We start from the raw sequence: 25,619 nt of genomic DNA, 5'->3' as shown, positions 1-25,619 counted from the left end.
ATTCAATACCTTCTCATTAGTTATGTGATCTACCCATCTAATCTTCAGCATTCTTCTGTAGCACCACATTTCGAAAGCTTCTATTCTCTTTTTGTCTAAACTATTTATCGTACACTCCATACAAATACTTTCAGAAAAGACTTCGTGGCACTTAAATCTACACTCGATGTTAACAAATTTCTCTTCTTCAGAAACGCTTTCCTTGCCATTGCCAGTCTACATTTTATATCCTCTCTACTTCGACCATCATCAGTTATTTTGCCCCCCAAATAGCAAAACTCATTTACTAATTTAAGCGTCTCATTTCCTAATCTAATACCCTCAGTATCGCCCGATTTAATTCGCCTACACTCCATTATCCTTGTTTTGCTTTAGTTGATGTTTCTTATATCCTCCTTTCAAGACATTGTCCATTCCATTCAACTGCTCTTCCAGGTCATTTTCTGTCTCTGACAGAATTACAATGTCATCAGCGAACCTCAAAGCTTTTATTTCTTCTCCATGAATTTTAATACCTACTCCTAATTTTTCTTTTGTTTCCTTCACTGCTTGCTCAATGAATAACATTGGGGAGAGGCTACAACCCTGTCTCGCTCCCTTCCCAACCACTGCTTCCCTTTCATGTCCCTCAACTCTTATAACTGCTCTATCTGCTTTCTGTACAAATTGTAAATAGCCTTTCGCTCCCTGTGGTTTATCCCTGCCACCTTCAAAATTTGACAGAGAGTATTCCAGTCAACACTGTCAAAAGCTTTCTCTGTGTCTACAATGCTAGAAACGTAGGTTTTCCTTTCCTTAATCTATTTTCTAAGATAGGTCGTAGGGTCATTATTGCCTCAAGTGTTCCAACTATTCTACAGAATCCAAACTGATCTTCCCCCGGATAGGCTTCTACCAGTTTTTCCATTCGTCTGTAAAGAATTCGTGTTAGTATTTTGCAGCCATGGCTTATTAAACTGATACTTCGGTATTTTTCACACCTGTCAACCCCTGCTTTCTTTGGTATTGAATTTACTTAGGAAACAGAAAATATACAGAAGAACACCTAGGTCTTGTTTAAATTTTCTCTTTACTAATGTCGTGTGTAGGAGCATCCCAAGTTCCTTCTCTGATCTTCCATCTCAACAGGACACACAATTACTATTCAGTTATGTCTGTTCTCTCAACTTGGTTAGACACCACAGAAAATTTTGTTTCTTCATCTCAGCTGTAGGTCATTGCTATCAACAAATATGTGAGAATTATGGAAAATGGTGTTTCTTTGCTCACTTGCTGATCACACTGATTATACTACACCAAAAATTTTAGGTCTTCAAAGCAGAGTAGGCTAATACATATATTTCTTCTAGGCTTGAAACTGACCTAACAAAATTGAAAAATAAAATTGTAGCCCTAAGAGTTTCTCTGATTTCATTGCCCCAAGTCGAGAGGAGTTCTGTATTTGGCTCAATATTTCTGACTGACTGAAACCAGCAGCACTATTCGAGATTTAAATGATACTATCATCATAAGTGAAATGTCACTTGTAGAATGCTGTACACCAACATCACAAAGCCCCTCAGAGGAATTGGTTTTGAGGAAGTGAACAATTATCCACAAAGACTATGTTGTTCATTAGCCACAATTGAGCAAAATAATTTTTTACTTCTTTGTACGTTAATGTTGCACAACTTAAGTCACTGTAATAGAATTAAGAAGTATTAATTTCGTAACAAATTTGTTTGTGTGGCCCCTTTCAAAACTGTATACTTCTTTTTCTTGCTGCAAACTACATTCAAAGAAATGATTTCTTACTGAAAACAAATCCTATGATCTCCATTTAAGAGGAATGTGCTTACCACGATGTAGACACGCACGCACACACGAATGCCCACTCTCCTCTGAGTTTAGTGATCTTATTTCAATAAAATGACACTGCAATTTTCATGGCACATCAGACTTTTTTGTCAAAGTGGATAATTCACTACCATTGTAATAAATTTAATTACACTAAAAATTATTATAAACACTTTAATCATTTGCATAATGTTCAAGTGGAACTTCACAAATTTCTTGTGCCTACACAACTAAGTTAAGCATTGCAAAACTACTATTTACAATTTTAGAGTATTAGTATTAGGGGGACACAATAATTCAACTCACTTCATTAATTTACGAAGAAAGGAGTGTGAGGGTTTTGTAGATGATTGCAGCAACCATTTTTAACCTCCAGTTCGTGGCAGAAGGTGTTTTAAGTATGATTTTATGTTTGTTTTCCGTATTTTTTAGTTTCAATATACAGTAACATTATCAGAGGGAAGTTATCAACTTTATTAACAAATTTAACTTATACGGAGGGATCACAAATTTAGCATTGGAGGGCAGCGTAGAGGGTAAAAATCGTAGAGGGAGACCAAGAGATCAATACACTAAGCAGATTCAGAAGGATGTAGGTTGCAGTAGGTACTGGGAGATGAAGAAGCTTGCACAGGATAGAGTAGCATGGAGAGCTGCATCAAACCAGTCTCAGGACTGAAGACCACAACAACAACAACAACGGAGGGTAGAAGAAACTTTCTAAGGAAACACTTGACAGTTGTCTGAAAAAGAGTGTAGGACTTCATAAAATCTACGGCATAAGCTCTGTACAGAGATTCATAAATCTTCATGTAAACATTATTGCATTGACATGAATGCATCACCACACTTCATAAGTAGTATGAGCTGACACTTCACTATTGGTGTGAAGTTTGTGTTATCAGATTGTACACTGTATATTTCAAGAAACAACTAAAATTGAAGTTAGTATGAAATGTATTTTATTGCTGTTACATGCATAAATGTAGTCAATCATGTTTGTGAACTGCATATACAAAACTCACAGGCGTCTCTGACATAAATAAGCAATCGGTGACTCCTGGAACTGTAACATTTCCTGGTGTGCTCCAAGAAGGTGCCAAAGCTTTACGGACACGTTTATTAGGAAGAGTATTTTCCTTGCCCGTCGCAGGTGATGCTTTCCGCTTATGAGTAAGATAGCCACTGTCACCCAGGCCATTCTGCAAAACAAGATAATAGTAAAACCATTTGATAATACAAAATGACATCACCATAGGTTAATTCATAAAATAAAAAAAATAGTCTTTTGACCCAAGTTTGGTACAATTATTCTCTTCCCTTTTAATTCTATCTCTATTTCTGTTTTTGGGTCATAGACAGTCTAGTGTAGACAGAAAAATAGTATGACAGGAAGCATTTGTAAATTTAAATTTCTACTCTACAAAGAGACATTTCACTCATTACTAAAAATTTCCCTTGTTCCAATATACAAACAGACGGGAAACATAATCACACTTATGGACATGTGGCACACATGCCATAAAAGTGTGAAAATCAATGTGGTTAAACAAAGCAGCAATAAATTTATGGAAATTATGTCTTGTACAATCCACCCCAAAGTTGAACAAATGCGAAACAGATATAAGAAGAAAAGATTTAAAAACTCACAATTAAACACACCTGGCCAATGTAGAGTGAATTGCCATGCATATCATACTGTGTGTCTGACAAGTTCTGCTCATTTTTAATTATTTCAGTGATATCTTCAACCAGCCTTGTAGGCGTTTGTGGCTGAAAAAAAACAGTAAATATTAACACATTGATACTAGAATATAAAAAGCATTAAAATTTACTTTTAACTTAACAGGTATTAATGCGCTGACAAGAAATAATACTTCATTTGCAATACTGAAATAAAGTTCAGGTTCTTGTAAATGCGTATACAGTAGAATTCCAATTATTCAATTTAACTGGGACCATGCCCATTCAAATAATCAAATAACTGTGTGTTTTTCGAAAAAAGGGTCTATGTACTTTAATTACAGTTATTAGATACCTGAGGGAGTCACTGCTACAACCTTGTGACTCTGGATAAAAATGGGGGTGAGATGCGAATATAAGAATTCAACAAGAGAGTTCTCTTAGTGTCTCTCATCTCAATTCTCCACAATCCTACGTACAAGTGGTGCCCCTGTTAAGCTGAGCAACCCAGTTGAAGGTTGGGTAACCAATCCCAGTGGGAAACCGGGTCAATGAGCCAACAGGATATGGAGGACAGTGGAAGGCAACAGGAAACCACCACTCGAAATACTTCCCTAGACGTTCATGTGATGGACCTCTTTGTACAATATTCCGGAAGTAAAGCTTCCCCTCGATTGGATCTCAGGGAGGGGACTACAACGAGGACTCCAGAGATTAGGGCAAATGGAAAAGGAAGGAAGGAAGGAGGAAGGAAGAAGAAGGAAGACTTATTATGGATTGGGACTTAGAATGTTTTAACCCTTTTCCAAGAAGGGAAATTAGAAAACGCCAAACACGAAATGCAAGAAACAAAGTGGATGTACTTGGAATGTGTGAGGTGAGATGGGGTGGTTGTGGAGAACTGGAAAGTGCCGACTTCTGATTGTACTATTCAGCTGCTATTCAGCTGAAGAAAAAAATTGAATGTATGGGGCCGGAATTCTGATAGGTAAAAGACTAAAGGACAAGGTTATCAAGATTTAATATGTTAGTAGAAGAATAAGGATGATGAGACTGAAAGGGAAAAAGAAAGACTTAGATTTCATCCAGGTCAATATGCCAACAAGTAATCATTCAGGTGAAGAGGTAGAAGAATGTTACGAGAAGATAGAAAACTTAGCAGAGAGAGAGAAAAGAAATGCATGTATTGTTATAATGGGTGAGTGGAATGCAGTAGTTGGTGAAGGACCAGAAGGAAAAGCTCTGGGAAAATTTGGTCTGGGAGAAAGAAATGAGAGAGGGCGAACACTGTTGGAATACTGCAATGTAAATTTCATGGTAGTTGGAAATACTCTATTTGATAAACACAAAAGATGATGGTATACTTGAATATCTTAATTTGACAACAAAAGATATCAAACTGATTACATAATGATACAACAAAGATGCCAAAATTGCCTAAAGAGTGTCAAAAGTTATTCAGGGGCATATATTTATTCAGACCATATATTAGTAGTAGCTGAGGTTCTAGTTAAATTGAAAGGAACCTGAAAAGGACAGAAGAGAGAGCACATTAACTTTGAGAAAGTGAAAGACAAAGGCACTTATGAAAAATTAGAGTATGCATACTGTGAAATCATGATGCACGGACAGGAAACAAAATGCACAGAAAGAAGATGGGATCATTTTAAAAATGGGATCAAAAAGGCAGTTAAGCAAACACTTGGAGTCAAAGTCAAAGAGAGGAAAAAAGTAAAGAAAGGATGGGTAACACCAGATATGATAACCAAGAAGGATGACCACAGGAAATGGAAAACTGTAAACACAGAAGAAGGGAAGCACAACTACAGGAGGTTAAATAATGAATTAAGAAGGGGGACAGAAAAGGCAAAGGAGAAATAGTTGACAGAAATGTGTGACAAGATAGAGAAATTAGAGTAAGAAGGAAAATATGATTTGATGTACAAAGAAGCAATGGATTTGACATTCAGGGAAATGATAAACAACAATGTACTAAAGGAAGCAGAGGTAGCAGATGGTAAAATGGTGAGTGAACCCCAAGAAATAATGCGATGATGGGAAGAATATAGAGAATGGCTGTATGCTGCAGACAGCCGACCAAGTGAAGAAGAGCTTGGGCTAGAAGAAGAAGATAAAGTTGCAGATGATGACAAAGGAAATGCAATACTAACTAGTGAGATTGAAGCATCTATGAAGGAGATGAAAAATGGAAAGGCAATGGGAATTGATGAGATTCCTGGGGAACCGTTAAAGTCATTGGAGAAAGAAGGGAAAAGGGAGTGGGTTGAATTATGTAGTCAAATATACATAACAGGAAAATGGCCAAAGGACTTTACAGAAAGTATCTTAATACCTAAAGAAAAGAAAAAGAACAGCAAAAAATGTGAGTAACAGAGATATCGCACGCAGCCAAAGTCTTGCTGAGGACGCTCAATAGAAGGCTATATGGAAAGCTGAATTGCGTAATAGGAGATAAACAATTTGGTTTCAGGTGAGGAGTGGGAGCTAATGATGCTGCTGGGCTATTGAGGAAGATAGGGGAGAGGTACACAGAGAAGAAAAGGAAGGCATATTTTGTGTTCATTGATCTTCAGAAGGCTTTCCAGTGTGCCAGATGGGCAAACTGATGGAAATCCTAAGGAAACATGGAGTTGACTGGAGTGATAGACGGCTAATTAGAAATTTATATCTGAATCAGAGACCAAAAGTAAGAATAGGAGGTGTGATGAGTGAAGAAATGGAACCGGGAAGAGGTGTAAGACAAGGTGGTTGCTTATCACAGACACTGTTCAATATCTATCTGGAGGAAATTATAAATGAAAGTTTTGATGGAAAGAGAGGAGTTTGTACAGGGGCTTGGAGAGTGGGGCGAATAAGATTTGCAGACGACATGGTTGTGATGATAGAGTGTGCAAGAGAGATGGAACAAATGTTAGATGATCTAAACACAAAATTAGAAGAATATGGAATGAAGATTAACAAGAAGGAAACGAAAAGCATGGTAATTGGAGGAAAGGGTAGAAAATGTCGTATGAAAATAGGGGGAGAAAAAACAGAGCAAGTGAATAACTTCAATTACTTGGGAAGTGTAATAATGGATGATATTTATTGCTCAACAGAAATTAGGAAAAGAATTGCAATGGTAAAGGAAGGATTCAAGAGGAAACAGAAATTACTTTGCGGACCACTAAATTAAGATCTGAGGAAAAGAGTTGCCAAATGTTACATCTGGAGTGTGGCACTGTATGGGGCTGAGACCGACATTGAGGAAGGAAGACGAAAGAAGATTGGAGGCACTAGATATGTGGATATGGAGAAGAATGGAAAAAAGTGAAATGGGGAGACCGAGTAAGGAATGAAGAAATATTAAGAAGAGTTGGAGAGGAAAGAAACATGCTGAAAGTCATCAGAAAGAGAAAACAGAACTGGATTGGACATTGTTTGAGGAGGGACTGTTTACTGAAGGAAGGAATAGAAGGAGAGGTGGAGGGAAAAGGGGAAGAGGAAAAAGAAGATATGAAATGCTGGACAATGTCAAAGGAGACAAATATTCACAAATGAAAAGACTGGCTATGGACAGACAAAAGTGAAAAGGCTTAACCCATGACAAGACCTGCTGTAAGACAGAATACCATACTACTACAACTACATACTGTACATACAGTACTGTATTTTGAAAATGGAAGAAGAAAAAAAGATTTTAATTAATTAAAATGAAAATGCAACACTTTTATGTACATGTTATATAGCAAACTGTACAGTATAGGTGCTGAAAGTGTTTGCTTCCTGAACATCTTGGTCAAAGTAAGCTTCATCCGTTTTCGGGCAGCCAAGTCGCACGTGGGCTTCACAGTAAGAAGTTGCTTGTGGTCACACTCGGGCTGACCATCCATCTACTTCAACGCAATTTCGAAGCCAGCAAACACTTCACTAGCTGATGGTCCCGCGTATGCTTCAACTTCCACATTAAGGTCATACTGCTCAACATTTTCTTCTCTCACACTTTCAACAAGTTCATCATCTTCATCATCATTTAGAATTTGAAACCCAGGGTCTGACGGAACACATACCATCCTTTCTGCTGTAGCTTCAGCACTAACTTCTGAACATTCAGGAATTTTCAAAAGAATGTTTCTTGATTCCTCAAGTGACACGTCATCCTTATCTTCTCCTCTGTATGTCCATCATTTCAGAGATAGTTGCGGGACTCGGCTGTTCAGTACAGGATGTCAAATTAAACACCTTTCACCTGAAGTGAGATGGAATCTTCCTACACATTGGTCAAGGGCCTGAAGATGGCGTAGTAAATCACCAAAACTGGTAGCCAAATAAAATAAGTTTGGAAACTAGACAGCTGAAAGGTGTTTAATTTGACATCCTCATCTTCTCCTGTCTCTTCCATTTCCTTTTCTTGAGCTTCTTTTGCCTTTTTCTCCTTTTCCTTCTCCTCTTCCTTTTCCTTCTCCTCTTCAGTTGATATGCCTTTCAACTTGTTCCATGCATGTTTTGATTGACTGCCTTAACCAAGCTCAAAGCTTCAGATAACACGTAAGCGAAATTTTTCACATTTATGTTTTTTTTTTCTGTCATTACCCAACACACCTTCTTTGTCATCACTCTTTAACAAAAGTTCCCTTCTGTAATGGTGTTTCATGGTTTCCGATAGACTGGTCCACTGGTGGCAACAAGCTTGGACTTTGACAGTTAAAAGATTGTTGTAAATTGGCCATTTCCTCTTTCCAACAGTTCTCCGGTGGAAGGAGTTGGTGCATTATCAACAATCAAAATATTCCACTGCCTTCCTTTCCAAGAGATTTTTGTTGCTTTTTTACTTCACAGATGAAAATTTCATTGTACCACTTGATAAACAATGCTGCCGACATCCAAGCCTTGGGTTGGTTTTTATAAGAAGAGGGGAAGCTTTCTCACATTTTGAAATACTTTTGGGCTTTTTGACTTACTTATCAACAAAAGGGGTATTTTATAGCTTCACGCAGAGATCGCATAGGTAAGCACCGTAACACGGTCTTACTAAATTTGTCCTGGAGCACTACATTCCCTATTAGATGCTAAATTGGTTTTAGGCAGAGCTTTCTGAACAAGACAGGTTTCATCAGCATTGTACAAAAGCTCATCATCACGGGAGTCTGCTAAAACTTTAAATTTTTCAATAAAATCTTCTACAGCTTTGGAGTCTGCTCATAATTTCTTGACACTTAAATCTATTTCACGGACGCTGTGCTTGCACTTAAAATCTCTTAGCCAACTATTACTAGTTTTAAAGAATGAACAACCAAGCTTCCGAGCTAAGATCTTAGCTTTTTCACAAAGAATTGGACCAAAAATTAGTTTTCCCATGGAACTTTGCTGCAAAAACCAGCTGAAAATGGCATCTTGTAAATTTGTGTTTGTTGCTGCCTTCATTGTTTTTCTTGAGGAACTTTCATCTTCATTTTCAAGCGCTGATACGAAGTTTAAAAGTTTAGTTTGCTCCTTTTAATATCTGAAATTGTTGCTTGTCCAACATCGTACATCTCAGTCAACTGTTTACTCGTAACTGCTCTATCTGATTGCTCTAAAATTTTCTATCTGTCCTGCTAACAATAACACAATACATTTTAATTTGGAAGCCATGGTGGACAACAAAAGCCATTAACAAACAAAACAACGAGTACAGTCGGGAAGTACATGACACACAGAGTGGCTAGTAATCAGAAGGAACAGTAAAAGTCCACCTGGTGACGGTCACTATCATCCCAATAATGTTCATACTGCACTTGCACTAGGTTCACAGACGGAAGGATAATAGTGTGCAGAGACTGAATCATTATTTTGTGATTTGAATCATTAGCAATTTGGATGGTCAGAACTTGGATAATTGTAGATCTACTGTAGTTACTATTTCAATGAGAATGATGAGCAGAGTGAGAATCTAATTTTTTCCTTCATTATTCATGAATCAGGTCATCTTTCAGATCTATAGAGTTCCTGTTCATTATTCCTTCATATTTTTTTCTACCTCACTTTCTTGGTGAAGTAATTAATTGTACAGAATTAACTTCCACTTTTTAGTACAAATCACTTCATGCACGAATTGATTTAATAATTGAAGCATTTATTCAATGTACTTCAACATTTTGAAGGATTGAACAAGCAAACATTAAGGGCATGGGGGGGGGGGGGGGGGGGGTTGGATGACTCTTGAGACTGATCAAAGATATGGTCGGCCATAATTCCACAATACTGCATTTAGCTTTGGAGTTGGGTGAACATCTGATTGGGTGCACTCAACGTAGAAATTTAGTATTTGATTACTGTGTGGAAACAAGGAGAATGGAACCAAAAACCTATACTGTAAAAGTGTAGATAAACAGTGGGAGTTCATAATATCAAGGGGACACATTTTAATATTAAGAAGCAATGGCAATCAGGAGGTCAAATCCGTAACTATTTATTGCTCCATATCAATGACAATGATGCAGATGGTGTTACACTAATATCAGAAAATGCAATGCATTGTGGGAAATAGAGCTCCACATACTCGTGATGAAGCTATTAGTGATCAATAATTCTCAATAGGAGGAAGTGTCATTGAAGCTTAAGAATAAAAAGATGTTGCTTCATAAAACATGCTTTCAAAATGAAAAGTTCATGAAAAACCAAAATAACTGACAAGATCTTTTCACCATTCTACTTTTAGTCCCAGTAACGAATAAAACAGATCTCACATATAGTTTTTTATAAAAAAATATAACACATAAATTACTTGTACAAAATGTGGTACTATCATTTATATGGAAAGTTGTTAGAAAAACATTAAAAATATGCAAAAAAGGTTATTAAGACAATCAACTAAGGCAGAAATCAAATATGAAAAACAAGAAAATTATATGACTTATCATACGAAAGCGCTGGCAGGTCGATAGAAACACAAACAGACACATACATACACACAAAATTCTAGCTATCGCAACCAACGGTTGCTTCTTCAGGAAAGAGGGAAGGAGAGGGAAAGACAAAAGGGTGTGGGTTTTAAAGGAGAGGGTAAGGAGTCATTCCAATCCCGGGAGCGGAAAGACTTACCTTGGGGGGAAAAAAGGACGGGTATACACTCGCACACACACACATATCCATCCACACATATACAGACTTGTGTCTGTATATGTGGATGGATATGTGTGTGTGTGTGTGTGTGTGTGTGTGTGTGTGTGTGTGTGTGTGTGTGTGTGCGCGCGCGCGCGCGCGCGCGCACGTGCGAGTGTATACCCGTCCTTTTTTCCCCCCAAGGTAAGTCTTTCCGCTCCCGGGATTGGAATGACTCCTTACCCTCTCCTTTAAAACCCACATCCTTTCGTCTTTCCCTCTCCTTCCCTCTTTCCTGACGAAGCAACCGTTGGTTGCGAAAGCTAGAATTTTGTGTGTATGTATGTGTCTGTTTGTGTTTCTATTGACCTGCCAGCGCTTTCGTCTGGTAAGTCACATCATCTTTGTTTTTAAATATATTTTTCCCGCGTGGAATGTTTCCCTATTATATTCATATCAAGAAAATTATATGCATTCATATGTGGTATTGTGTGGACTAGTTAGTCAAAAGTGTACAGAAATATGAAAATTACAGAATGAAATGCATTTTGAATTTCCTCACACATCACAACAACGATAACCTGCAGTACTATTAGTTGAAAATTTCTCATCTTCCACAGTCAAGAAGAGGTACTTTTCATCTCGGTCAGCGTTACCTGGCACAGAGGATGGACAAGGAGAAAAGTAGCAGAATTCTGGGTGATTACTTTAAGCTTTGACAATAGTTCCATTAGTACGAGTACGGTAAATATCTCCCCTACCTCCCTCTCCTGGAGGATACACTGACAAAGAAGCTGGCTAAAAATGAAACGAATATCTACAATTCTCCATATTACAAAAACATTTAAACTATATTTTTTTCTTTATGTTACAAACTATCAATACAAATTTGTTTGTCACTACTACCCTCGAAATCAAAAAACGGAACAACTTTCAATGTTAACGTACAAGCAACATTCTCTAATAATCTAATGCTACTAAAACTTAGGTGGTACATTTCTCTTACTACAAAAAATTCTTTAAAGACAGTCTGTTTCATTACCTCCTTTCACCTTACCATCACCAATAAATTTATGTGAGCATAATAAAGGCGTCCCGTACTTGCATTTTAAATTTACAAACTGCTCTTATGATTATTTTCTTACAGTTGCCACTGCACAATGGATATTAGGAAACAGAGTTTATTTTCCATAATAATAGGCTGCATATCAATTGTAAATGGCATGACACGGTTCCATAGACAAAGACATTCAAACTCAACAACTTAGGGAGGCTCAAATGCTGCTATTCACACTGTATTACATACTGATGTGAATCACTGCTCTACAACACACTAGAAACAAGGAAGCCATGAAAAATTGCGGAACAAATTTACTAACTTACCAAATTAATATACACTTCCACCTCCCAACACACAGTCATGCAATTTACAAGGGCAAGGCCTCAGACACGGCCAACCGATTCGGCTCAAATTTGGCAGGTCGCTTGTGCACAACCTAAAACGAAGGAATCTAAGATATTTTGGGTCAACACCCCCGCATTTTTGAAAAAAATCACCCCTAAAGGTTATGATGAGCAATTGACTCAAAATTGGCGGTATCGATAGATAATTGTAAATAGAGCATTTTTCATCATCAGGTATGGGGTCCAAAAACGCATACTTTTCCAGAAATCGCGGTAAGAAACTTTTACAACTGCCACTACTATACCTACATGGTAAACGCTTTTTGCCAACAGCACTGATAGCACAATGGCCAAGGTAACTGGCTGGGAATCGCAGAATCCGGGTTTGAATCTCAAAGAAACCTAACGGATGTTGTTCTTTTCATTTGTATTTTTCCATATCTCAATTGATAGGGATAGGAGGGTTAATAAGGTAAGTAAATCAATAAGGAATGATAATAATAAGGTAGGCAAATAAATTTCTCAAACCTTTTGGGATAGTAAACAACTAAAATGTTACTCCACGTCACTTTACAATGGCTCTTCCAGTCACTGTTACGTGACCTCACTTTTCTTCAAACAACTAAATGGATGGTACTTGTCATATAAAAATTCGAAACATATACTCACAGCGCCAAGAACATCTAATGAATGCAATCTTTCGACAGCTACACTGTTCCTTCCGAAGAGTCGGCGGAAAACAAACTTGGTTTACATTTTAAAATATGTCTTTTTCGGGAATTAATTTTGACACTTACCACACATACAATTTCATTGCCTGAAAAATCGGTGCTGGAAGTTAGTTATGAATTATGCTGTGAATAGTTATTGCATCTGTGCAATTCCCGCTGGGTTTCCAGAAGCACACTGCACTGCAATTCTGAAGCCTGCAAATAAAGTTTTCAACCATGTGATAGAAATAAATATCACACAGCTGGTACACAGGGTGTGCAGTTTGGCGGTATTGCTTTTACTGTGCACGTCAGCTGACCCTCGCCATCTATAAACATTGTGTCATATATTGTAGTATTAACTTGAACACTCCAGGAAACCAATTATTAGACAAAACTTGCTATCAGAAACGTATGGTTTTAAAACATTCTCAAGAAATGTTCTGTAAATCGCATTCGTCAGTTTCCCGGATTTGGAGCAGCTAATGTAAACATTTTTCAATGAGTCGGTTCGACGACTGACCTCTTCTATAACCCAAGGACCAAATGTAACATTCGTTTCTTGTAAACACGGGAAAACCTTAGGCAACACTTTTCCAGAGGCTGTGATGGCATATTGTGCCGTGTACGAATGTGTTACTTTTTTTTACTAGCAACTGCGACAAGGGTTCGTTTTTCTCCCTTATGTGATAACGTGCGTCGAATGTTCACCCGATACTCGCATCCTGTTTGATCAGTGTTGATCACGTAATCACGATTAAAACTGGTTATAAGTGACGCCGCTTGCGTGCTGAAAAGAGCCGCCACTTTCTGCATATCTTCTATATTTTGTACCTCCTTATGAGAGACGTATTTAGTGACATTTCATTGAAGAATTTTATACTCTGATTTGAAATTTCTACATCTGCATCTACATCTACATGACTACTCTGCAATCCACATTTAAGTGCTTGGCAGAGGGTTCATCGAACCACAATCATACTATCTCTTCCATTCCACTCCCGAACAGCGCGCGGGAAAAACGAACACCTAAACCTTTCTGTTCGAGCTCTGATTTCTCTTATTTTATTTTGATGATCATTCATACCTATGTAGGTTGGGCTCAACAAAATATTCTCGCATTCGGAAGAGAAAGTTGGTGACTGAAATTTCGTAAATAGATCTCGCCGCGACGAAAAACGTCTTTGCTTTAATGACTTCCATCCCAACTCGCATATCATATCTGCCACACTCTCTCCCCTATTACATGATAACACAAAACGAGCTGCCCTTTTTTGTACCCTTTCGATGTCCTCCGTCAATCCCACCTGGTGAGGATCCCACACCGCGCAGCAATATTTTAACAGAGGACGAACGAGTGTAGTGTAAGTTGTCTCTTTAGTAGACTTGTTGCATCTTCTAAGTGTCCTGCCAATGAAACACAACCTCTGGCTTGCCTTCCCCACAATATTATCTGTGTGGTCTTTCCAACTGAAGTTATTCGTGATTTTAACACCCAGATACTTAGTTGAATTGACAGCCTTGAGAATTGTACTATTTATCGAGTAATCGAATTCCAACGGATTTCTTTTGGAACTCATGTTGATCACCTCACACTTTACGTTATTTAGCGTCAACTGCCACCTGCCACACCACATAGCAATCTTTTCTAAATCGCTTTGCAACTGATACTGGTCTTAGGATGACCTTACTAGACGGTAAATTACAGCATCATCTGCGAACAACCTAAGAGAACTGCTCAGATTGTCACCCAGGTCATTTATATAGATCAGGAACAGCAGAGGTCCCAGGACGCTTCCCTGGGGAACACCTGATATAACTTCAGTTTTACTCGATGATTTGCTGTCTATTACTACGAACTGCGACCTTCCTGACAGGAAATCACGAATCCAGTTGCACAACTGAGATGATACCCCATTGGCCCGCAGCTTCATTAGAAGTCGCTTGTGAGGAACGGTGTCAAAAGCTTTCCGGAAATCCAGAAATACGGAATCAACTTGAGATCCCCTGTCGATAGCGGCCATTACCTCATGCGGATAAAGAGCTAGCTGCGTTGCACAAGAACGATGTTTTCTGAAACCATGCTGATTACGTAATTTGCCCAAGATAATGATGCAGCAAATGTAAAATCTTTGTTGGCTGTATATTGAAGTGTTGCCCCCGCAGCCCACTCCTGAAGTATTCTCGTTGTTACATTCTCGTTACGACTAATCGGTCATATGTCCACTTATTTATCGCCTGGTATTTGTCATATCTTGTCCCTCCTTTAACGATATCACTTTCCCACAATTTCAAGTCCTTCTTCCCTTTCAGGGCTGTTGTTGCTCCATTCTTTTTCAGTGTTTGTAAGTTCCAATTTGGATGATTCCTAGCTAGCACTACCGCTTTTACTTTCACTCCAAGGAGTATAGCACCGCACTTCAATTGTTTAGTAACTGGTTCGTAATACTCATCGGGAACAGATGAAGCACACATTCCCAGTGACGTGGAGATTTCCAAAGTGTTACGACCATTCTGCAATTCACAAGTCAGGATATCTTCCACTGAATCACCTTCTGCTTCGTCTTCATGGTATAGTACTTCAGTATCAACAAAAGTCATTTCATTCGTCAGCTCCAAAAATTGCTCGATGATAGCCGCTCCTATCAATCTGAAACGCAGAGAAACAGAACTGCCTGCTTCCAGTAGTGCATTGATAATTCATCTGTCCTGCAACACTTTTACAAACCAAAACAAAGCGTCGGTTACTTCCCGCTTGCCATCGTCTGTGACAGGCTCCCAACTATATATTACAGCGCTAGTCAAAGGGTGTACATCTTCCATTATTCAGAATATGCACCTGAAAGACATGACACCACAAACAATAACTAGTTACTACAGCATAAACAGACGAGCTAATTACTACAAACTACATACTGTACTCATCGTATGTTACTTACAGAAGAACACTATATTCATTCACAAAACGTATTTCATTCGGCGCATTAACAATGGAAAAATCACTAAGTGTATCCGCAAGGTTCTCGGCAGCCTAATGACAGAAAACAACTCTTTATGACTGACGTCTATAAGGTTCGTGCTGGACACCAGGTTCACAACTATGGTATGACGAAGAGGCAACCAGGACAACATAACTCTCCCCGCGTGCATTCTGTCCCGTGCCTCGCAGTAAACAAGCATCACGCGGTAGGCTACCTGTGATCCCTCATGAGGAATTCGCAGCACTCTTACTCGGAGTTGATTTCATGTGACAAGGCTTAAAATTTTAATACTTTACTAATTCACGGCGTTTGGGAAATTAGTTTGCCTACCTTATTATCATCATTCTTTATTGATTTAGTTACCTTATTAACCCTCCTATCCGTATCAACTGAGATATGGAAAAATACAAATGAAAAGAACATCCGCTAGGTTTCTTCGAGATTCGAACCCAGGTTTTCCGATTCCCAGCCAGTTACCTCGGCCGTTGCACTATCACCGCTGTCGGCGAAAAGCATTTACCATTTGGGTACAGAAGCGGCAGTTGTAAAAGTTTCTTTCCTCGATTTCTGGAAAAGTTTGCGTTTGCGGACCCCATACCTGATGATGAAAAATGCTCTATTTACAATTATCTATCGATGCCTCCAATTATGAGTTGATTGCTCGTTATAGCCTTTAGGGGTGATGTTCTCAAAATTGTGGGGGTGTTGAGCCAAAATATCTTAAAGAGTCCTTCGTTTCGCACACAAGCAACCTGCTAAATTTGAGCCGAATTGGCTGGCCATATCTGAGGCCTTCCCCTTGTTAGTACCAAAAGAAAGCACATAAATGTATTATGTTAATAATCCATCTTACCATGTAGTTCACACCGCCCTTCTTTTGGCATTCAGCCAAAGCATCCTTAAAAGGAGTAGGCGTCCGTGGTGTACTAAGCAGACTGCGCCTCGACTTGCTTGGCGTACAGTGTTCTTTGCTAGATGGTTCCTTCTTGAAGAGACCAACTGGGAGAGGAGGGTTAGGCGTACACAATGGTCCAGGACTATCTTCTTGTTGAGCATCATCTGCTCCGCCACCACGAACAGGTGTGGACTGGCCAGTAGCAAAGCGACGGAAAGGACTTGAAAAATTGTCTTCAAGCGAAAAACTGGTATTCAGGAACTGCAAATAAAATTAATAATTGTATTAGTCATAATAATTAAAAGTAGGATTAATCTGAGAATAAATTCATTCCACTAAAATGACTGTCATGTTAAGCAAAATTAATTTCTAGAACAAAAATGCTTTGCTAAAAGAGAAAACTCTACAGAAGGAAGTTGTGACATCTGACAGAAAGATTTTTTTTTTTTTCTTTCAAACACAGTATTAACAAAAATGGTAACAGTATGTTGCCACAGACTGCCAGTGCTCTCACTTAATGTTTAACAGGAAAAAATTTTCATATTTATAAGTTTACAACATTCTCTACTTTTCAAGTTTTACCTGCAAAGGACTGAATGGAACTGATTTCCCAGGTGTTGATGGACTACAAAGCAGATTTGTACTGTATGCTGGGGAATCACTCATGTCAGATGCCTGAAACAATTTCAACATACACACAAAAACTGCCTCTCACATTATAACAGCAAAAACAGTTTAAGAATTTCCTCTTGAGTTGCTATACGACAATTTTTACAACTAACATTTACTTTTACAGCCTTAAATTTGCAACTGAAGTTTAATGTCTCATGTGTATAATATGTCTGTAGTTGTTTAAGATTCCTCCCCTAGTAAAGATGGTAACTTCAGCTGAATTACATCTAAGTTTAGCAACCATGATCAGTTGCATGCCAAAACAAACTGAGTTGGCTTTGGAATGCTCATCAGCTACGGTGAAAATATCACAGGTAAACCTGTGGCAGCTTTCAAACAGGTACAACTATCACCAATATCATTACCCATAAAATCACACAACTGAAAATTTTCAAGCAATAATGACAAAAAATTTCCTTCTCATCCCACCTGATGGGTCACCCCTGACCCAGGGTAGTGTGTGACTTTTCTGAACTCTCCTCTCTTGCTAAACTTTGCCAGTCCTCTTCCTTCCCTTTGAACTCTCCTGCCAGGAGGAGGAGCGACTACTGGCTCCTAAAGCTTGCACATTTTCTTAACCTTTTATATGTTCGTGGGTGGCACCATTTCGTGAGCAATTTTTAATTTATCCAATTGCATCATATTTTCAAAATAATTTGTGTACAACATTGCCTGCCTGCCCCCCCCCCCTCCCCCCGGCTCCTTTACTCTGTACAAGGAAATGTGGTAGAAAAGAACTTTTTTTGACATGACTAAAGTTATTCTACTTCGTGTGTGTGTGTGTGTGTGTGTGTGTGTGTGTGTCTATATATATATGATACAAGGGACAAGGCTCATTCATATTCCCCCCACCCCTTCTGTTTCTTGACATTACACATGTAAACATGAACATTTGTATCATTACAAGTTCACTACCATAATTTTTTAAAATATGTATCATCTCATCTCCATTTTTCCATTTTTTTTACTTGTCCTATATCATCATGTGCTGCTTCACACACAATGTATAATCTACAGGGTTAATAAAATTACAATTACTATAACATGTCTGAAAACTGACAGCCAAATGGCGAGGAAAAACTTCCTCTTGCCAAGTTGTTAAATGCTGCACATCTGGAAACCAGTCTATACACAGAAATAAACAGGAACTAAACCAGGGAAAAGGGAATACAGACTTGGAGAAAAATAAGCTTGTCAGAGGTGCAAAATTGTAGAGTAATACTGGCTGGAGGAGAAATGCAAATCTGTAGGAAGCATGCAAAACTATGGGAAAGATAGATGCCACTATAGAAAACTGATAAGACATTTGGAGAAACGATAAACACCGGTATAAATATTAAGAGTTTATATTCCAGGACTGTGCTATGCAAAGAAGGGACGGCTGAACAGTGGAATGAATTTATAGGACTCTACAAAGAAAACAAACTTGAAAATAACATTACGGAAAGCGATAGGGAGATGGGAATTTGACACAACGCTGAAAGACTTAAATCTAAAAAACACATTTTGAGTAAACCACACCCTCAAAATTACTGAAGATGCCAAGAAAATATCTTATTTCGGCCTGCACTGTGCAGAACATACAAGTTGGGAGACATACCCACAGATTTCAAGAAGAATACAATAACTTCATTTCCACAGAAGGTAGGTGCTGAAGAGCTGAAAAATGGTGGAAGCCAACCTCATAGATGATCAGTTTGGGTGCCTGAGAATTATAGGAATATGCAAGGCAATAGTGACCCCTGTGACTTGTCTTAGGTGATCAAGTGAAGAAAGGCAAACCTACAGTTATAACACTCAGAGATTTACAAAATGCTTTTGACTATGTTGACTGGAATACACTCACTCACCGATATTCTGAGGGTGGCAGGAATAAAAGACGGTGAGTGAAATGTTATCAACCACTTGCACGGAAACCAGACAGGAGCCAAACGACGAGCAGCACTTGGCAACGAATTGAGACAGGGTTCTTACCTTTACCCAATGTTATTCAATCTGCATATTGAGCTAGCAGTGAAGGACATTGAAGAAAAATTTGGGGATGGAATTAAAGCTCTGGAAGAAGAAATAAAATTTTGAGGTTTGTTGATGACATTGTGTCAGAGATAGTAATATAAATGGAAGAGCAGTTGAATGAAATGAACAGTGTCTTGAAAAGAGACTGTAAGATGAACATCAGCGAAAGTAAAAGAAGAGCAAGCCAAGGTTGTCGAAATATATCGGATGATGCTGAAGGAATTAGATTAGGAAATTAAACACTAAAAGTAGCAGATAAGTTATACTATTTGGGCAATAAAATAAATGACAACATCTGAAGTAGAAAGACTATAAAATGTAAATTGACTACAGCACAAAAAGTGTTTCCGAAAAAGAGAAATTTTGTGCAATATAAAGGTAAGTGTTAGGCAGTCTTCTCTGAAGGCATTTGTCTGCAGTTGTCCTTGCGTGAAATGTGCACTAAAGCAGTTCCGATAACAATAGAACCATTGTGAATATCGTTCTACAAAAGAAGGTTGAAAATCAAATGAGTACATCAGATAATTAATGATGTGATACAGAACAGAATCGGAAAGAAAAGACATTAATGGCACAACATGTCTACTAAAACAAAGGATAAGATGACAGGACACATTGCGAGGCATCAAAGAATTGCCAAGTCAGCAATTTAGGAACAAAGAGAAGAGAGTGTGTGTGTGTGTGTGTGTGAATTTTTTTTTTTTTTTTTTGGGGGGGGGGGGTGAAATTAATTAAAATTTCTTGTATAAAATGCCATGCTTCCTTCCCACATGTGAAGGTATATTTCAACAATTTTAGAGAAATTAAAGTCGAGAGGTGTGAATCAGTGTCATTCAGACACTGTAACCAATGCAATCAAGTAAATGATAATCTACGAATATGATAGAACAGAAGCTACTTCCTATAACTCAGAAGGCAGAAGCTTAATTAAATTATGCAGCCATAAGGATGGATAGAAGATTTGTATAGTGGTAGTTTATTATTAATACAATATAAAGATTAAATTTCTACAATTTGCTTCTGTTTTGTTCCACATAACTAAATGTTGTACATCTTGAAGGAATCCACAGAACACAATGACTGAATGAATGAATCAAAACAATATTTCTGCCAACACTCCTTAAAATGTAACAGAATAGTAACACTGTATTAAGTGGTCGAGATTTTTGAGCCTACGTATGAGTAACACATTACACTGCCTTAGTTTCCAATTATATTAAGACTGCCTTCACCAAGTAGTAAACAACATGTATGTTTGACATATCTGTAGTAAAAACATTTATTTACTTTAGGGAACTATCTTAGGCCTAATACTACAAACTATTTCCATGCACTTCCCAAGTTCCTTCCAAATATTTGGAAGATAAGGTGAGCTGCAACATACCTGATAAGAAGCAGCCATTTCACTCAATGCAAAATTGTCAAGGGAATTGTCACATGGCTCAACTTTTATTGGCTTTCGAGTTATACTTTTACGTAATATTGGCGGTGGAGATGACATCTTGGCTGCTGCAACAACATTCGGAGAAAATGGAATCAGGCTCCCTGTTCTAACCACACCAGCAGCTGCCAGCTCTGACTGTATGTTCTGGATTGTCTGACCATCAAATCGCAAACCTGTGTCATCCACAGAAGGAAGATTAGTTGCTAGTTTTACTGGCAAAAATATGAACAATATCAATACAAAAATGGACACATTAGTCACACAGCAAATAATTTCTTGTATTTAACTATCAGTCACATTAATTCATCAAATTAATTACCCTATCCTTAATATTTTAAACATTATACACCATATTTCATTCATTAGACCTACAACACACTCAACTTTTCCAAGACCAAACAGAGATTAAAACTCTTATGTTTCACATAAAAAACAGTGTAGCACTAATTGGTATTTAAGAAATGGAGGAAAAAAACACTTTGCTGAATTTTACAGAAATTCTTGTATTAATTTTCAAGTTAGCAATGGTAATTTTATGAAAACATCCACATTACTATTTTTTCTTTCTTTATTTATTTCTCTCTCTTGGTAAACCTGCATTTTCTGCTTCAGTGCTAAGTATTGCAGCAAGTAACATAAAATCAACACCACACAATATGAGTCCCAACAACAGAGAGATGATTACACTGCCCCAAGGTCAGCGTGGTATACAAATTTCCTGTCAGTGACTATACAATAAAACAGAAATCAACCAAAAGTGTGTGTATTCTGTATTAACAAATCAATCATCAAGACACCATCTCTCAACCTCAGGCATTTCCACAAAAGGGATGTTGCACTAATACATGAAATATATGGTATTTCTCACAATAAAAATAATAAATGGAAAAAATTATGATGGAGAACTATTAATCATTGGTGAGTGGAGAAAGTGACCTATAACTGGTCAGTTTTGAAACTTGAATGCAAATTCTATTCTCCTCCTCTTCACCATTTTAATTCCAAAAACATCCACATCATTCCATCTTTACTTCAACTACAGCTACAGACTCAAAATTGGTTCCTAACATGATTCACAACTTCCACATAATCCATAACATGAGAGCTTTTAAAAACAATTTCTCATTTATAAAACTGTTGTTGAATTATTATTTATTCACATGAAAACAATAAAAAAAATTGTATATGCAAGTATAGAGTTCGAATTACAGAAACCTAAAAGTAAACAAAAACTCATATAAATAAGAAAATAAATTATATGGTATTGCGCACATACCAATCGGCCCCTTCTTACGATCCTCCAAATTCTTATCTGGTGATATGTCTGAAGAACCATAACCATCTCCATGTACCAAATCCATTACATTAACATCAGAAAAACCCTCATCGGATTCCAATTTCATGGGACTTGGATGAGATAGCATTTCCATATCGAAATACCTGAAATTTAACACAAATGCATTATCTCTCCAAGTTTTGCAAGGTAGTAACCGTTCAAAAAATATCTATAGCAAATAAAACTGTTGAATTAAGGCATAAAAAAGTGTCCTGAAAAATTTTTGGGTTGAAGGGAGGGTGTACATTTACATGAATCACGCAATTGTTGTGTAACATCTTACTGAAACCCATTAGAAATTTTGTACATGCTTTGAAAAATTCATTAAAATTGTTTGCTGAAGATATTTTCTCCTCCTAAAAGATTTACAGCATTATTTTTAATCTCATTACACTGAAAACTGGGCAATGTTGTTTGGTAAGAATACCCCAATCTCTAAGTTCACTTGGCTCTCTTAGGGGGACCTGGACGTGATGGCCAGTAGTTTCTATTCTACTAGTATTTTGCCAGCAGAACTGAACAAAATCATTCTACAGGCTATAATACAAACCTGAGGGGAGATGACAGAATGTACTCTGGAGTATTTGGACGTGCCAGTTTCATTGGCGAATCTGACTTGAAGAAATGTTCATGCAGTTGCTCCGAAGGAAACAGGGTTCCACATGATGGAGCAACTTGCTCGACTGATGAATGAAAACTTGTATTTGGAGTCTGCTGGTCACAGCTGGCTGGTGACCAGTTTGTCCTGTTAAAAAGTTCAAAAATGTATTAACCCTTCATTTCTCCCATATATACTTCCCTGCTTCTTGAAAGCACACAACTACATATACAAATACGCATCTCAACAATTAAACATTCCTTATTACAAATAATACTGGCGTCTCAGTACATTTGTACCCACCCACAATTTCAATACTAAGAAGTATTACAGGGTATTCGAGGATAACTCTATTATAACACACATCATAAAACTTTCCCAGCTCCCTTTCTTAAAGTTGTTAGCAATTATTTCACCTGATTTGTGTCTAATTACAGAATACTGTTCTGAATGTTCAGAACAGACAACATTCAAACAAAATAGAGAAGTTATATCTGATATTCACTGCCACCCATTTGCATTCTTAAAATATAAATGGCTGACTAGTTAAGGCTAAAACAGTAAGATCTTTTTTGTAGGGTATCCAACAATCAACTCTGAGCAATAAATAAAAAGCAAATGTCAACAGATCACTTATTTTATGGATTATAGTACAAAATTCCACATTACAAAACAAAGAATGCATGTCAACATCAGTTTAGTGAGCAGGTTTAAATCTTCAAAGCTGTTTACAAATCCACTGAAATACATTCAATTCACTTTTATCTGTATAAAGAGCAGCTAATACTTTGAGATCTGTTCACTATTTCTTCATTAATATCAGTCACTGGAAGTAATTATTGCTTCCAGTCCGCAGCATAAACCAAACCAATACAAAACATACAGGATCATCAGGAACAGCGTGAAACGCTTATAAGGATATTGCAGAATAAATAGGATGTGTTGAGAAATAATTATTAAGAAAAAAATTGATATGTTGCACTGTTTATGAGTTAATTAGCTTTCAAGTTAAGCAATCAGACCATTGCACACACTTGCAAACTCAAGCAGCCCGCCAGAGACGGTGTTACCAAGCATGTTGTTCTTTTGGTTTCCTATAACTGAACAAGAGAGCTATTCAAAAATAGCACGTGGGACAATAGCAAGGATGAAGCCCAAGCCAAAGGCTGAGTTGTCTCGTGCATTATCGTCTATGCTATGAGAACAACTGACAATAATTGTATCCGGCAGGCTGTTTGGGTTTGTGCACAGAAAGGCCTGTTTGACTTACATCAATGCTGGCCAACTCAGAAACAGTGTGATGTATCAAATTTTTTTCTTAAAAATTAATCCTCAGCACAACCTACCCTGCAACACCCTCACAAGCTTTTCAGGCTGTTTCTGACCACTCTGTACATTTTGTATTATCCACTACCAGATCTAAAACACATTTTCTTCTACTTTTTATCCGCAGATTATCTTCAGAGGTTGTAGGGAAAACTATGATAAAGATCATTGTCAAATATCTGTATGTTCCATAAAGGATAGTAAATTACAGACTACATTACCATCCTGTTGATACTGCAGTTGAGAGCAAAATCAAGCACAAACACAAGAATTTATGAGCCAATATGGTATCATGTAGAAAGGGGGGGATCTATATTTTAGCCATAAACTATTATGTTTAAAGATGTCAATAAGTGCCAACATCAATTTATCACTGCACTGCTAACAGAACCTTGATTAAGCTGCACAATTTCCAACATTACTAGCAACAAACAATAAAACAAACTATCATTAAATAACTTCTATACATGCTGAAGGAATACTTATTTACATACCAACTGCACAAAGATTTACTTACTTTTTAAATAAATTTCTGAAGGAATTAGAAACATAATTGTTACGCCAAATTTTGTTTGAAATCTGTCAAACATGTTACTGCAATCATCACAGTCCATATACTCACATTGCTATATGTGTCAGCAGACCTTGCCAAATAATCACTACGAGACGCTGATGTAGTAAGGTTGTTTCGGAACTGTGACTGAACTGATTTATCGTCAATATCATCTGTCGAGTTGGAAACACTAGCACCGACACTCGTCTGTTTCGCAGCCCTCGCCTTAGCACGCCGACTCTGACCCTCACAACGATCATCCGATTCGTACTTGCGGCGCATTGTTGAGTTCCAGTGATTCTTTATTGCATTGTCTGTCCTATGAAGAAAATGACCTATGATTAAACACAACTGAATTTAAATAATTTTGTAAAGAGAAAGTAATATCACTGGCATGTGTTCCAAACTGACACACAATAGAATAGAGAATTGTGATGAATTGACACCTTTTACTGTTTTAAATTACATTATTCATTGTTTGTTCTGTAAGAAGGTACATCTTCCTCATATGACACTAGGAAGCAAAGTGAATGACAGATACCTGCCAGGCAGCAGCTTTGCTATTTTAGCCCACTGGTTGCCCCATTGCTGATGCGCCCTATAGATGACCATGTCCTCCTCTTCTGTCCACGCAGTCTTCTTTATGTTAGGATTGAGGTGATTGTGCCAGCGCTCTCGGCACTGCTTGCCAATGCGGCCCTTTAGGTGGCGGGCAATCAACGTCCATTTCTTTGGTCCATAACGCTCAACCAGTTCCACAACCTTTTCATCTTCCTGTTGACATTGGACAACAAATCATGCCATATTATATCAACATAAAACACAAGAGCAGACAATAAGGATTTGTTATCACAAAGTCTAACTATTGCTGACAGGAAAGAACACATCAATCTCAATGGCAAAACTGAAGAAGGAACTAGGAAATTCTCACCTTATGCCCAATTTAAATGGGCCGAACATCCTACAGATATGTAATTTGAAACATTTAACTGTTGAACAAAGGTAAATGTATCTAATATTCTATTAATATCAAGGTCATTTGAGATAAACACCAGTACAGGGTGGACAAGGCAAGAGCATAT

General features: G+C 37.7%; 1 protein-coding gene across 1 annotated transcript in view; it reads right to left on the bottom strand.

Annotated features, from left to right (window-relative positions):
* LOC124798952 (myb-related protein A) overlaps positions 1–25,619 on the bottom strand; it is a 71,664-nt gene that overhangs the window by 14,073 nt on the left and 31,972 nt on the right. The window contains exons 4-13 of the mRNA XM_047262485.1: positions 25,079–25,311; positions 24,607–24,856; positions 24,502–24,563; positions 22,611–22,805; positions 22,001–22,164; positions 20,665–20,897; positions 17,175–17,267; positions 16,551–16,853; positions 3,499–3,609; positions 2,862–3,038 (exon numbers count right to left, since the gene is read on the bottom strand). Coding sequence (XP_047118441.1) covers positions 2,862–3,038; positions 3,499–3,609; positions 16,551–16,853; positions 17,175–17,267; positions 20,665–20,897; positions 22,001–22,164; positions 22,611–22,805; positions 24,502–24,563; positions 24,607–24,856; positions 25,079–25,311 — 1,821 coding nt within the window. The remainder of the gene's footprint in view (positions 1–2,861; positions 3,039–3,498; positions 3,610–16,550; positions 16,854–17,174; positions 17,268–20,664; positions 20,898–22,000; positions 22,165–22,610; positions 22,806–24,501; positions 24,564–24,606; positions 24,857–25,078; positions 25,312–25,619) is intronic.

This window comes from Schistocerca piceifrons, chromosome 5 (genome assembly GCF_021461385.2).
Source record: "Schistocerca piceifrons isolate TAMUIC-IGC-003096 chromosome 5, iqSchPice1.1, whole genome shotgun sequence".
NCBI lineage: Eukaryota > Metazoa > Arthropoda > Insecta > Orthoptera > Acrididae > Schistocerca > Schistocerca piceifrons.
This window is presented reverse-complemented; position numbering and strand designations above follow the sequence as displayed.